The sequence below is a fragment of the Ascaphus truei genome, chromosome 4 (genome assembly GCF_040206685.1).
Source record: "Ascaphus truei isolate aAscTru1 chromosome 4, aAscTru1.hap1, whole genome shotgun sequence".
Classification (NCBI taxonomy): domain Eukaryota; kingdom Metazoa; phylum Chordata; class Amphibia; order Anura; family Ascaphidae; genus Ascaphus; species Ascaphus truei.
The window spans coordinates 150,203,405-150,218,530 of record NC_134486.1 but is presented as its reverse complement, the minus strand read 5'-3'; the positions used below and the strand labels follow the sequence as shown (position 1 = coordinate 150,218,530).

Below are 15,126 nucleotides of genomic sequence, written 5' to 3'. Positions count from 1 at the left end.
CAAAGAGACTTGGGAACACGAGGTTACCCCTTACAGAAGTGTAATAGAGCATGTTGCCCAGATGCAGGACCGCATTGCTGCAGTCCTACCCATAGTGAGGGAACACATGGAGAAAGCTCAAGAAGCACAGAGGAATACGTATAATAAGGGTGCTAGGGTCAGATTTTTTTTTCCAGGTGATAGGGTACTAGTTCTGGTTCCCACCGTGGAAAGTAAATTCCTTGCTAAATGGCATGGGCCATATGAGGTCTTGGAAAGAGTGGGAGAAGTAAATTATAAGGTAAGACAGCCAGGTAGGAGGAAACCTGAGCAAATTTACCATATAAACCTACTCAAGCCCTGGAAAGATAGAGAAGTCTTGTCAACCCTAGTAACCCCAGGTCCGTCAGAGAGTCAAGAAACTGACCCAGAGGTTAGCATAGCTGAAACCCTGTCCGTTCATCAGAAACAAGAGGTTCAGAATTTAGTGAGAAGAAACAAAGAAATCTTCTCTACACAGCCAGGTAGAACTAGCGTAATTGAACATGACCTAGTCTGTGAACCGGGGGTCCGAGTTAACCTTAAACCGTACCGAATCCCAGAGGCCAAAAGAGAGGCTATAAGTTTAGAGGTTAAAAAAATGCTAAAACTAGGCGTAATTGAGGAATCCCAAAGTGGGTGGAACAGCCCTATAGTCTTAGTCCCAAAGCCAGATGGTACAACAAGGTTTTGTAATGACTACCGGAAACTAAACGCGGTGTCAAAATTTGATACTTATCCTATGCCCAGGGTAGATGAACTTGTAGAGAGACTGGGCAAAGCCCGATATCTCACAACCCTAGACCTAACAAAAGGGTACTGGCAGGTTCCCCTCACAGAAAGGGCAAAAGAAAAGACAGCCTTCTCAACCCCAGATGGCCTCTTTCAGTATAGGGTGCTGCCTTTTGGCTTACATGGAGCTCCCGCCACATTCCAAAGAATGATGGATAAAATTTTAAAACCACATGCTCGGTATGCTGCTGCCTACCTGGATGATGTGGTAATCCATAGTGAAGATTGGCAATCCCACATTCCAAAGGTCCAAGCTGTGCTCGACGCAGTTCGGTCTGCTGGACTAACTGCTAACCCCGCTAAATGCACCATTGGTCTGGAGGAGGCCAAGTATCTGGGGTATTCTATTGGCAGAGGTTTACTCAAACCCCAAACACTCAAAGTGGAGGCGATACAAGGTTGGCCAAGGCCAGTTACAAAAAAACAAGTAAGGACCTTTTTGGGGTTAATTGGGTACTATAGAAAATTTATTCCCAATTTTGCAACTAAGGCAACCCCACTAACCGACCTCACAAAAGCAAGAGGACCGCTTATGGTAAAGTGGTCCCCCGAAACCGAACAGGCCTTTAGAAGCCTGAAAGAAGCTCTCTGTGCCCAACCAGTGTTGGTTACACCTGACTTCTCCAAAGAGTTCGTAGTCCAAACCGACGCATCTGAGGTAGGGCTGGGGGCGGTACTCTCCCAGGAGTCTCAAGGTGAGGAACACCCCATCCTTTATTTAAGTAGGAAACTAAATCCCCAGGAGAAGAATTACTCCATAGTAGAGAAAGAGTGTCTCGCAATAAAGTGGGCTGTAGAGACGCTCAAATACTACCTGTTGGGGAGAAAATTCCGGTTGGTCACAGATCATGCACCCCTTACCTGGATGTGTCAAAACAGGGAGAAGAATGCTAGAGTGACCAGGTGGTTCCTAAGCCTACAACCCTTTAAATTTTCTGTGGAACACAGGTCAGGGCACAAACATGGCAATGCTGACGGGTTGTCAAGGATGCACTCCCTAATATCCATGGTCGCTCATCCCTCGGGGTCTGAGCTGGGGGGGAGGATATGTGACAGAAACCAGGGGATGGTAATAAATTCCATATATAGGGCTCCCAGGATACTGAACAGTTTCTATCCTGTCTGGCCTGGGAGTGCAGCCTTATAATACATGCACTCCACCCCACAGTTTGGCAAGCGCTGGAACTGAGGGATGAGAGATCCAGACCAGAGTTTGTCTGGCTGCCTGATTTCTGTCACCTGTCATGCTAATTAGAAATCAGGTATGTAAGACTGATTTCCTGGTTGCTCTTGTCTCTTCTCCAGAGCCTGGAAGGCTGCTGATCACAGTGGGGAGAAGCCTCTTCCCCACACAGGTTCAATCGTTCTGTTCAGTTGGCTAAGTCTGCAAAAGTACCTTGTTTTGTTGTTGGAAAGTGGAAAAGCCACTTCCACCCTGAGTTAGGGAAATCTAAGTTAAGTTATCGCTCAGGTGAGCAGCTTTTGTTTTGATGTGTTTTGTTGTATGCACTGTGGCAGTCTCAGTGCCTGGGACTGAATAAACCAGGTCCAGCCTGTTTAAAGGAACAGTACGTGACGCCTCCTCATTTTAACCTACCCTAAAAGACCGTGTTCTAACCGTCTCGGACAAGCGGTGGAGCCCCGGAGTAAGCTGTTTGTCACAATATATATATATATATGAACCAGCGCTTCACTTGGAATAATATACAGTATAAATGTCAGTGAAATGATCTGAGCAAAGTATATAGGCGAAGAAATGTAGATGGGACTATGGACATAGGTAGCTCAAATAAAGATTTTCTAAATCTAAACAAATTAAACAAAAAATGAGCGCGAGTGTCCATAAAAACATAAAACACATATTACTAAATAATGCTTACAAACATGAAAATGAAATCACCACATACAGCTGATAGGTAAACGAGGATATCCTTGCTTGTGTTTACCACACAATGTGGTTGGGGGACTAGCTCTGTATAGGGAAGACAGATAGGAGCTAACTATGACAATAGATCACATGTAAAGTCCAAAGGAGCATACATATTGGTATTTAAAGTTCCAGTGAAGTTGGGTAAATGCTCAATGTATATCTCACCCTTAACCACTTTTTCCTTGATGATATTAGGATGTCCGTCGGCTGTGTCTCTCACCACAGGGAGACCGCAATTATGCCGATCCGGATACAATTCCTAGAAGATTGCTTACAAGTGGTACTGCCCCTATGGAGTGGGGGAAGGGTGGATGAAGGGCAGGGGAGGAGGGGGGGGGGAATGACCACGCAGCTAATCCCCAGTACACCGGTGTACTTTAACTACACCAGGACTCCACACTCCCTTAGATGATACAGATGATTCCAAGAGCACTAACCTCCCAGCTTCAGCTCAGCCCTCCATGTTGCAAGCTGTACAATAATGTAACTTTAAAACTTCTTGTGATCTCTGTCTCCTTCTCAGTCTCCCATTCCACAGCAGGTAGGCAAGGTATCCTAACTATAGATAAGGGAGATCCAACGCACAATAGATTTGCTCAATAGAAAATGTATTGTGCCACACAATGTTTCGACCGTAAGGTCTTTATCAAGTGACAGTCATCATGGATCTCCCTTACCTATAGTTCATATCAGGATTACCAGAACAGGTACCCCTTGAACCAGCAGCACCGGTAATATTGAATGTATTGTGTGATTGTGGTGTGCAGCATATTATCTTTGTTTAGGCAAGGGATCCTCACACAGCTGATGGGTGATTAAAATGATAAATACCCTAAGCTTTTCGTCAGACCAGGTGCTGACTTCATCAGGGGTGTGGTTTCAACAGTGGCTGCTATATAGTGTGACGAAGTTGAGACATTAGGGGGTCTGGCATAACAACATAACAACATAACAGCATTTAGGATGAAGCCATTTTGTGTGAATATTTCAATCCGCTATCTTGTCTTGTCTCTGTGAGTCTTAATTTCTGTGTTTCATTTCTGTATAAACAAATGTGTGAAGCAGAGAATGGAATGTTTTCGCTCTTAGCTGACTTTATTGATCCTTCCTCATCCAATCAGCTTCAAATTGAAAGTGTAAACAGGCCAAAGGTTTTGAGAACCCGTGAGATAAGCTACAGAGAAAACTGGTTCTCATACAATATGCCAGGTGGCAGAATAGGCACATCCCATTTAACCCCATAATGGTTTCTAGCTGACAGGCAGTTATCCAATATTGTTATGTATTACAAAATGAGGTAATATTTAGTGACGTGCAAGCCCCCCCATAAAGGGGTGGAGCTTTAGGTTTTAGGGTATAAATATATGGCATACCGTGTTATTGTTAGAGAGCTTTTTTTCAAAAGCTGTCTCCTTGTGCACTTGACTTGAATAAATTCACGTGTTATTCTGTTTCAAAATAACCTCAGACTGTGTTTTTTATTTACGTTTTTCTCAGATGGCGCATTGCGAATAGGGACTCAATATCATTGGAATCGAGCACCCGGATGAATCACTCCTCCATCACTCAAACCTGAGCGCTCATATGAATCAAGGTAAGGCTACCTGCATTTTTCGACAAACAGCCTGATTAAATTGTTTTGAGTGGTGCGTGGAGCTGATTTTTGAACGGTGTCTTATCTGATGTGACGAGTAAGAATCCCTAGCAGTTTCACGTGAATTTATTATTCTCTGTTCCTGTATTCATTTTAAAGTGTAAGAGTTGTTAAGAGTTGTTAGGGGCTAAGGTAAGAGTCCCGTTAAAAGTTTTGGTGTTTTGGTGATGAAGGTGAGTGTTTGTGTGCTTTAAGGGATTGTTTTCAGACCGTCCTGGGTTGTGATAAATATTTTTGTTGTCTGAGCAGGACGGGTCCCTGATTGTACATTTGCTCTGTTTTGTCATTAACATACCAAGTGAGTTCATGGATATCTGGTTAGAAGGTCTTACCTGTATCCATGTTATAAAAGTATAAGGTTTATCAGGACTGGGTTGGACCCGCTGAAGTGATTCAAGTTTTTCTTTGGTATAGTTATGGTGAGAAAATGTGATTGGGGAACAGTCTTGTGACAGGTCCTTATCTGCATATTTACACTATTCAGAACAATAACATGCCAAAAGAGTTGTACGTAATAACGCTGATTATTGTAACACTAAATTGTACAGGTAAATTAACAGTTGATTGCTGTAGCCGAAGTATTGTACAGGTCAATTAAATTGGATTTTTGTAACCGAAGCAGTATTGTACAGGTCAATTAAATTTAAATTTCTGTAACAGGGGAATAATGGGAAACCAAAAATTCTCAAAGGATTGTGTGTCTGCAGACGAAAATAATAAAGAATGAATACAGAGAACGAAAAGAGACAATATAAATATATTTTGTTGGCCAGAGAATGGCACTGTTTGTACTATTATCAACAAACTGCGCAGATGTTTAAATGAAAGAGGGGTCTTTTCTTGTGGGATTGATAAGCTCAGGGAGCGCCGTCTCGTGTGTTTTTGAATCCCACAGGGAAACATACCTTACGTTAATATGGGTCAAAAGAATTATGTTGAGGGACAGAAGGGTCACGCTGCATTAATTTGTACCATTGCCAGGACAGAAGTTAATGTGAAAAAGAAAGTGAATAGGAAAGAAATAGCAAGTGAATTTGCCGATAGATAATTAAGACATATGATGGTGTTGAGGAAGTAAATATTGAGGGTTATTTTTATGAAAGGATTATATGCAGAAATTGGGATACAATTAGAGACTGTGTATATTGTTTGGAAGGGACAGAAAGTGTTATAAGTGTAAAAAGGTAGGAAATTTTGCCAGTAATTGCAGAGCAGCCCTAAGAGAGAGAGTAGAAGAAAAAGAATGGAATTTAAAAGGTTTGTTCGTACTGGCCACACGAATGGGTCTTTTAAACCAGAAAATATTCTTTTTCCTTCTGTTCTAATGGCAACTAGAAAGAGAATCAGAATAACAGCAGCACAGACCGCGCCAAACCCCCCCCCTTTTTCTCCAAAGGAATGTGCAAAAGATACGAAAAGTTAACTGAAAAGCTCCGGAGTATAAAAAAAAATTAGTTTTAAAAGCAGGTTATTTATATGAGAAGCTGATTCGCTGTGTAGGAGAGAAGTTTGTGTCTATGTTCTTTGTGTGTCTGTATTGTGGTTTCTGTATTGTGTGTAAACCAGTAAAAACATGTCAATTGCATTTCTATAGGATTAGGATATGTTGGAGAGATTTTAAGCTCGCACGTATTGTTTAAATTATATATGGTGTGTTCATAAGTTGATCTAACCTCAGTTTAGTTCATTGTCCCATTTTTATTTTTGAGTGGCTATATTTTTATTTTTGAGAGGCCATATTTTTATTTTTGAGAGGCCACATTTTTATTTTTGAGAGGCCACATTTTTATTTTTGAGAGGCCATATTTTTATTTTTGAGAGGCCACATTTTTATTTTTAAGAGGCCATATTTTTATTTTTGGAGAGGCCATACATTTTTTCGGTTTTATTGCTGTGGAGAGAGCTCCATTTTTAACTTTGAGCTGAAGTTTCAATCCAGTAATTAATATTTAGAAGACGGAGAAACTGTTTTGTTATCTGCTCTGCACTCTCAAGGTCTTTTTTGGTGAAACGCCCGGGCTGGCAAATTGCCAAAGATAAACAAGCTCTGAAATTTTTCTCTGAGTGTCTTTAAAAAAAATAACGCTGTCTGTGGGTTCGGCACTGTGCAAAGAGATTATATTACAAGAAATTTAGTGTGAAGTCCTATACAAAAGCATTTGACTATTATCTGAATATGTGATGTATTTTATAACTTCTAACCATTTATTTTTCCATAGGTGTTCTATTTTATAATAAGCAGTAGTTACTGTTAAAATCACTGTATAATATATAATTCTAAGTCTGCTGATTAAGCAAACAACATCCTAGTTGCTAATTTATTATTTATTTGAAGAATGTTTTGCCAGGAAATGGTGCACTGGGAGTCACCTCTCATTTTTGGGTGTGTCCTGGGTATAGAGTTAAAGGACAGGTGATATATAGTTGCAAATACAGTTACATAAGTGAGCAGGGTAAATATTATATGCAAGGCATTTCACATTTTTAGCAGAATAGTTACAATGGAGTGTTTGGGGTGGAGGCCAGACTGGAATTGGCTAGGGGCATTTGTCTTAGTATAGTAATTGTTTAATTGGGAGTGAACACATTTTTGTCCATGACTTTGGATAGTAGTGTATTGTAGTGTATGACTTTATGTATAACGTCAAAAATGTTCTCAGCACTTCACAAAGAATACAGTAGAGGGAATTATAATAGAATAGTAAGTGCAGCAAAATCAGACAATAGGAAAATAAATCCCTGCCCTGAAGAGCTTACAATCTAAGGTTTAAGGGAAATTTACGGAGATAGCAGGTGAGGGAATAAGTGCTGTTGATAGCAGTGCTTGGCCACAATGGGTGGTAGGAGTGAATGTGTGTGTGGAATAATAGCCATGAGTGCAGGCCATTGGGATGTTTAATTTGTGGGGCAAGTTTTATGGTTAGTTAGTATTTAATGAAAAGGTTGATACCATTTGCATCGGAGGAGATGACAGTGGCGCATGAATGAGAGCAAGTGTGTATGGGGAGAAGAGAGATTGGTCTGTAGTTTGAGACAGTGTTTTTGTCCCTACTTTTGAAGATTGGGACAGATCTGGTAGTTTTCCAGGTCTTAGGGATTTGGCCTGCAGAAAGGATAGAGTTGATTATGGAAGTAATTGGTTTGACAATGGCTGAGGCCCAAAGCCTTAGGAACTTAGATTGTAGTACAGTCAAGTCCACATTAGCTGCTTAGTTTTAAATATGAGGAGCATTAATAGGAGATACCTCTGTCTATATGCGGATGTTAAGACAGTAGTAAACACATTGATACAAGAATTTGTTCCTAGGTATAAATTATCTCCCTATGAGACACTTATGGGATGACTTATGACTATCAGTAGTTCAAAGGAACAAATTAAGGACCATCTATTGGTAATAAAACAATTAACAAGTATTGTATGCCACCAATACATTTTTTGAGTCTCTCTAGGCAAAGTTGAAAGTGCACCTACTCGAGAAGGGGTTAATAGTTAAATATGTCCTACGCAAGCATGCTCTTCATCCCAGATGAAAAGGCCTATACTAACCACCAATACAGCAATTAAAGTGGCAGAGTTCTTTCCCTGGACCCAAAGTACAGTAAAGCTCGTTCCAGCTCCACCAAAGACCAAAAGTCACCTAAAGCACTGCTGCATCAAGTTAACGTTTTGACGAGACATAAACTTTGACCGTTAACCAACGAGGAAAAGAAGATACCAGGCAGAGGCCTGATCTTATCAGGAACATTTCATTTTTTCAAAGACTCAAAACATTCTATTTTTTCAGAGACTCAATATTCCTGATTTCTATCAGAACATTTCATTTTTCAGAGACTCAATATTTTTATTCTTTAGAGTGTGTTTAAGTTAGAAATTTAAGGTGTATGTACAATTGAGACTTGATGGGAGGATTGGTTTCCTGGAAGCGTGGCTTGTGAAAGCTCTTGTATGTGTTTTGGCAGTACTCATCACTCTCTATGTATGTGTCATATGCAGCAAAACTTTGATCCAGAAGTGTGTTGCACCTCCACCGAAAGGAGGGGGTCACCCAGGGGCGTGTGTCAGCCACAAGGAAAGGATCATAAGTCAGCCATTTTGACCCATCGCAGACATCGTCTGTTCTGATATTCTGAGTGAATGATGTATATAATGCGTGCAGGGGGGAGGATCATGCATTTCCACAGATACCAAACCCCCTCAATTCTCAGTAATAGAATGTTGTGATGATTCTGAAAATATATGATGATAGAGATAGATGCCATTTCCTTTATCTAGCAACTGCATATCCAAAGAAAGGTTGCTTGCATAAAATAAGTTTTTTAGTATTATGTGTATAATTTCTGTATTTTCCCATTTTTTAAGGGAACCTCTTTAAAGGGTGTATCACACACTAGGAACAAGAATCAATTTATGGGTCAAGTGTCTCCACCAACCAATGAAACCTGTGTAAAAATGTATGTTCAGTCAGATAACAATTTACAGGAAGGATGTGGCCTTAATTTTTCAGTTTTTAATTTCATCATTAAACCAAGAACAGGTTCAGATCAGGCTTATGGCCTTACAAAACAGAATGGCTTTAGATTACATTTTAGCATCAAAAGGAGGTGTATGTGTCGTAATTAAAGAACAATGCTGTGTTTTCATCCAAGATCAGAGTGGCAAGGTACAACATGAGTTAGATAAGATAGAAGAAATTCAAGAAAGACTTAGGAAGGAAGGTGACACAGACTGGGACCCTTTGGGGCTGACTGGATTGGTAGGATCACTAGGAGCGAATGCGGTAATGTGTGTGACTGTGATACTCGTTGTCATCTATGTTTGTGTTACGTTTGTCAAAGGCATGATCCACAAATATGCAACCCCCTCTGCAGATATAATGCCATTGTTTGCAGAACCAATCTACAGCAGTCCCTTGAAGAAAGAAGATGCCAAGTACAATGTTCTAACTCTAGAAAAGAATTTGGCTATAACGCCATACGAGACTATGACTACATTTAGCAGGCACCCTCGTGCACTGTCCTATACCCTCAAGCAGCATTATGAGATGATGGAGCACCCTTGTGCCTCCCAACGTGTTTCTGGACTAAAATCATACCAATAATTCTCAAAAAACAATGTTTTAAAGAATCAGAGGAGGGACTGACGAAGTTGAGACATTAGGGGGTCTGGCATAACAACATAACAGCATTTAGGATGAAGCCATTTTGTGTGAATATTTCAATCCGCCGTCTTGTCTCTGTGAGTCTTAATTTCTGTGTTTCATTTCTGTATAAACAAATGTGTGAAGCAGAGAATGGAATGTTTTCGCTCTTAGCTGACTTTATTGATCCTTCCTCATCCAATCAGCTTCAAATTGAAAGTATAAACAGGCCAAAGATTGTGAGAACCCGTGAGATAAGCTACAGAGAAAACTGGTTCTCATACAATATGCCAGGTGGCAGAATAGGCACATCCCATTTAACCCCATAATGGTTTCTAGCTGACAGGCAGTTATCCAATATTGTTGTGTATTACAAAATGAGGTAATAAAGGGGTGGAGCTTTATTTATTTTATTTATTTATAAAATATTTTACCAGGAAGTAATACATTGAGAGTTACCTCTCGTTTTCAAGTATGTCCTGGGCACAGAGTAAAACAAAATAATACATGGTTACAAATACAGTTACATAAATGAACAAGGTATACATTATATACAAGACATTGCATGCACAGTTAAAGAAAATATATATTATGAGCGTATGAAACAGTTACAGACCAGATTAAAGTGTGAGACAGCCTTAGATTTGAAAGAACTTAAGCTGGTGGTGGATATGAGAGTCTCTGGTAGGTTGTTCCAGTTTTGGGGTGCACGGAAGGAGAAGGAGGAACGTCCGGATACTTTGTTGAGTCTTGGGACCATGAATAGTCTTTTGGAGTCTGATCTCAGGTGATAGGTACTGCATGTGGTAGGGGTGAGGAGCTTGTTCAGGTAGCTGGGTAGCTTGCCCATAAAGTATTTGAGGTTGAGACAGGAAAGGTGAACTTTGCGCCTAGACTCTAGTGATGACCAATCTAGTTCTTTGAGCATTTCGCAGTGATGTGTTTTAGGTTTTAGGGTATAAATATATGACATACCGTGTTATTGTTAGAGAGCTTTTTTTCAAAAGCTGTCTCCTTGCGCACTTGACTTGAATAAATTCACGTGTTATTCTGTTTCAAAATAACCTCAGACTGTGTTTTTTATTTACGTTTTTCTCAAGTGCTTAGTGAACCTTGATAGGATGACATAGTGGCCAATTAACATGATATTGATAGCAGATGTGACTAATAGAACTCAGGACTTTCGTCCAAAAGATACAAGAATGCAATATTTTTACAAACCCAATAGGAACAATAGAATCAAATGATGACACAATTTGTGATTTCAAAAAACAACTTTCAATATATCAATTGTACACATAAGCAGTTATTTAGGTACATAGATGGAATAATGGACACACAAAAAACAAACAAATCAATTCTATGGTACATGCATGCACATATACACATACACGTGTACACATGACACATGTACATATGCATAAACGCAAACATACAAACACAGCAACCTGCACATCGATCCTCAGTATACAAATATAATCAGTGGTGAAAATATATAATAATAAATAATAATAATATTATAAGAAAAGAGAAAATGAGACAGAAAAGTATCACCTTTGATTGTGGCACAGTTAACACCTAAATATAAAACTCGATTTTATTAAAGTAATTTAAAATAATGTGTAGGGGATCGTAGACAAACAAAACAAATACGTGAACATATACTAAAACAATACGGAGAGTGATTGGCAAGGGTGACTGATATATGATAAAACACTTGGAAGATAATGTATTATAGATCTACCCACAAAACTATTGTTGTGTGTTTGTACTTCAGTCGTCCTTTAAGGGGAGATAAATTCCCTGAATTGCTGGAGAAGCCCTTGAATTAGTAGGGTCTTCTTTATACACTACACCTCCCACATGAAGCTCTTGGGTGCAACTGAATGCCAGATACTGTCCAGGTTGCAGTGCCTCTGCAGTATATCCTATGAGTAACAAACTAATAGAGTATAAATTGAAGATCTTAAATTGCAGCCTAAACTCTATAAGTTGGTGGGTATAGTCACCCATGCACCACTAAGCATATGATGGTTCTATGCTTATGCTGGAAATTACACATCAGATGGGTATTTCATCTGAGGTGTTGTAACCAGTATAATATTATAGTACTAATACCAAATATATATATTCTATTACAGTATCAAATATTCAAAACAATTTAATAAATAAAAAAAATAAAAAAAAGGGTAATTAAAAAAAAATATATATTTTTATCAGAAGTAGAAAAAGACAAACGCAGACCCAGAGAACAAGAAAAGATGGACACTAGACCAGGGGTGAGCAAATTTTTTATGCCGAGCCCCCCTTTTCATCCATGAAATTTCTCGGGCCCCCCCTGCCTGATGTAATCAAAATCACATGACGTCAGTGCACGTGAGCTGGTTCAGCCAATGAGGGAGAACCAGCTTTGTGACGCATCCGCCACGCGTCTACAATCTCCTGCAGCCATTCATCCACCTCTTTGCAACCTCCCTTCCCGCTCTCCCCCCCTTCCCCTCCCTTTTATCCTTATCCCATTTGCTTTCCCCAGTGTCATCCACTCCTACCTACCAGTATTATGTATTATTTATTCCCGTTTTAAATGTTGCCCAGGGATCAGTGATCCCCATAACCAAACTCAATGTGGGTACTGATGGATCTCCCCTGCTGATCAATACTCTCAAATGACCCCCCCCTGACCTAAAGAATAACCCTCGGCCCCCCAAAACTCATCCTCCTCCCAAGCCCCTCAATTCTGCCATCTCTGCCTGACCTTCATCCCTCCGTTTAGCTGGAGGGGGTGGAGGGGGGCTCTTTGTTGATCTCTTCCTGGTCCTGCTGGAGCTCCGTGGGGATAGGTGATCACGAGGCAGGGGCCTGCCTGCCCCTGCCTGCTCCTCCAGGTGCTGGAAGGCCCTGCAACCAGTAGGTGTGCAGCTCATCGTCTAAAAGGGGAACCACCTCCTCCCCTGCCAGAATTTACCTCCTCTCCCCTCTCCCCCAGCAGCAGCAGACACAGCAAAGCATGCAGCTGCAGCTGGAACATCAATCACTCCACGGTGCCAGCCAGACCTGTAGCACGTTTGATGTCACTGCGCTGGGGCGTGCTCCTCTCCTGGCCTCTTTGGAGCCATTCTCTTCAGCCGCCGTACCTCCGCAGCTCCCACGCACACCATGATGTTGGCCACCAGCTACGGTGACGAGATTTTCAAAGGTCAACACAAATTACATCACTTAAAAATAAATATTATGATATTTGTCTAATAGCGTCCCCTTTTATGCTGTATTATTAATCTATAAGGACCTCTCTCCCCTCTTACACAGTCTCACTCTCCTCTCCAAAGTCTCGCCCTCTCCTAGTGTTTCTCACTCCCTCTCCAGTGTCTCTCTATCCCTCCCCTCAGTGTCTCTCCCTCCCCCCTCCCTCACCCTCTCCCCAGTGTGTGTGTGTCTATCTCTCTCTCCCTCCCCCAGTCTCTCTCTTTCTCCCTCCCCCTCAAATGTGTCTCTCCCTCCAGCCAGTGTCTCTCTCTCACCTCCCCCCAGTGTCTTTCTCTCTCACCTCCCCCCAGTGTCTCTCTCACCTCCCCCCAGTGTCTCTCTCTCACCTTCCCCCAGTGTCTTTCTCTCACCTTCCCCCAGTGTCTTTCTCTCACCTCCCCCAGTGTCTTTCTCATCTCCCCCAGTGTCTTTCTCTCACCTCCCCCAGTGTCTCTCTCTCACCTTCCCCTAGTATCTCTCTCACCTTCCCCCAGGATCTCTCTCACCTTCCCCCAGTATCTCTCTCACCTTCCCCCAGTGTCTCTCTCACCTTCCCCCAGTGTCTCTCACCTTCCCCCAGTGATTCTCTCACCTTCCCCCAGTGTGTCTCTCACCTTCCCCCAGTGTCTCTCTCACCTTCCCCCAGTGTCTCTCACCTTCCCCAGTGTCTCTCACCTTCCCCCAGTGTCTCTCTCACCTTCCCCCAGTGTCTCTCACCTTCCCCCAGTGTCTCTCACCTTCCCCCAGTGTCTTCTCTCTCTCACCTTCCCCCAGTGTCTCTCTCACCTTCCCCCAGTGTCTTCTCTCTCACCTTCCCCCAGTGTCTTTCTCTCCCTCTCCCCAGTGTCTTTCTCTCTCACCTTCCCTCAGTGTCCCTCTCCCCCTCCCCCCAATATGTCTCCCACTTCTCCATGTTTCTCTTTCTCTCCCCCTCCACCCAATATGTCTCCCACCTCTCCATGTCTCTCTTTCTTTCCCCCTCCCCCCAATATGTCTCCCTTTCTCTCCCCCTCCCCAATATGTCTCCCACATCTTCATGTCTCTCTTTCTCTCCCCCTCCCCCCAATATGTCTCCCACCTCTCCATGTCTCTCTCTCCCCAAAATGTCTCCCACCTCTCCATGTCTCTCTTTGTCACACACACACACACACACACTCGCTCACGCTCATGCACACACACTCACACTCACACAGACACACTCACCTCATCACGCTGCGTTCAGCAAAGCAAAGCCTGTGCTGCATGAGCTGTACAGGACAGCGCCACCTAATGGCTGCAGGAGAAATTGCAGCTACCGGCGGTTTTTCTCCCTGCTGCTTGCAAAATCGCCCCGCCGCCTGCACCCCCCCTAAACAATCTTGCGCCCCCCAGTTTGCGCACCGCTGCACTAAGCAATGGTACTAGTGTCCAAGTTTTCGTTGAGACCTCTTGGAGCCAAGCTATAAAGCTTAAAGATCCAGAAGGTCTCTCTACGTGATAGCACCTGCACCCTTTCTCCCGCAAGAACCGAATTGGGTATATGCTCAAGGCCAATCACTTTAAGATCGACGGTACTTTTATTGTGGCATAGGAGAAAATGCTTGGATAAATAATGATTGGTGACCCCATGTAATATATTTCTCCTATGCTCCAAAAACCGAGTTGAAAGTGGTGCGACCTACATATTGTAGGCCGCAAACACATGTGATGAGGTAAACTACAAATGTAATCTGACAATGAATGAACCCCTTAACTGGAAAGGTTTCACCATTGCAATGTGATTTGAATTTCTTTCTTGTATCAATAAAGGAACATGTTATACATCTTCCTCTATTGCATTTGGAGTTGCCTATTGGCCTTGAGCCATGCAGGGATGGTACATTTGAATGTAATTTAGAGGGGGCCAGAAGAGTATTATGACTTTGAGCCTTTCTATATATAATAGATGGCTTTGGATCCAAATGATCCTTCAAAATAGGATCATGAGTCAATATGTTCCAGTGTTTGAGGATTGCTTTAACTGACCTACTGTATGAGACTGACTATATTGAGTTGAAAAGACAGTCTTGTCTTGAGAGAAAGTCCTTTCTTAGAAGCTCGTAATTGATGTTTCTCTCTTGAGTTTTTTTTAATAATTAATTTCTGTCAAGACAAGTAGCTCTCTGGAAAGATTCATCTACTAGTGCTTTCTGGAAACCCTTCTCAAGAAACTTTGTTTTCATAGAGTTGCACTGTGCAACAAAATCCAGATCTGTGGAACAGTTTCATCTAAGTCTACCAAACTGGCTAAATGGAATATTATTCAGCCAGCCTTGGTGATGACTACTGTTAGCATGGAGGTACTGTAGCTATTGGCAGCCACCTCCTTGATA

The 15,126-nt window shown here is 41.9% G+C and overlaps 1 protein-coding gene across 1 annotated transcript in view; it reads left to right on the top strand.

Annotated features, from left to right (window-relative positions):
• The window catches only part of TAB2 (TGF-beta activated kinase 1 (MAP3K7) binding protein 2), a 79,734-nt gene extending 69,018 nt beyond the window's left edge, over nt 1-10,716 (top strand). The window contains exon 4 of the mRNA XM_075596678.1: nt 4,238-10,716. Within this exon, the coding sequence (XP_075452793.1) occupies nt 4,238-4,290 (53 nt within the window). The 3' untranslated portion in view covers nt 4,291-10,716. The remainder of the gene's footprint in view (nt 1-4,237) is intronic.
• Nucleotides 10,717-15,126: the final 4,410 nt, after the last annotated feature.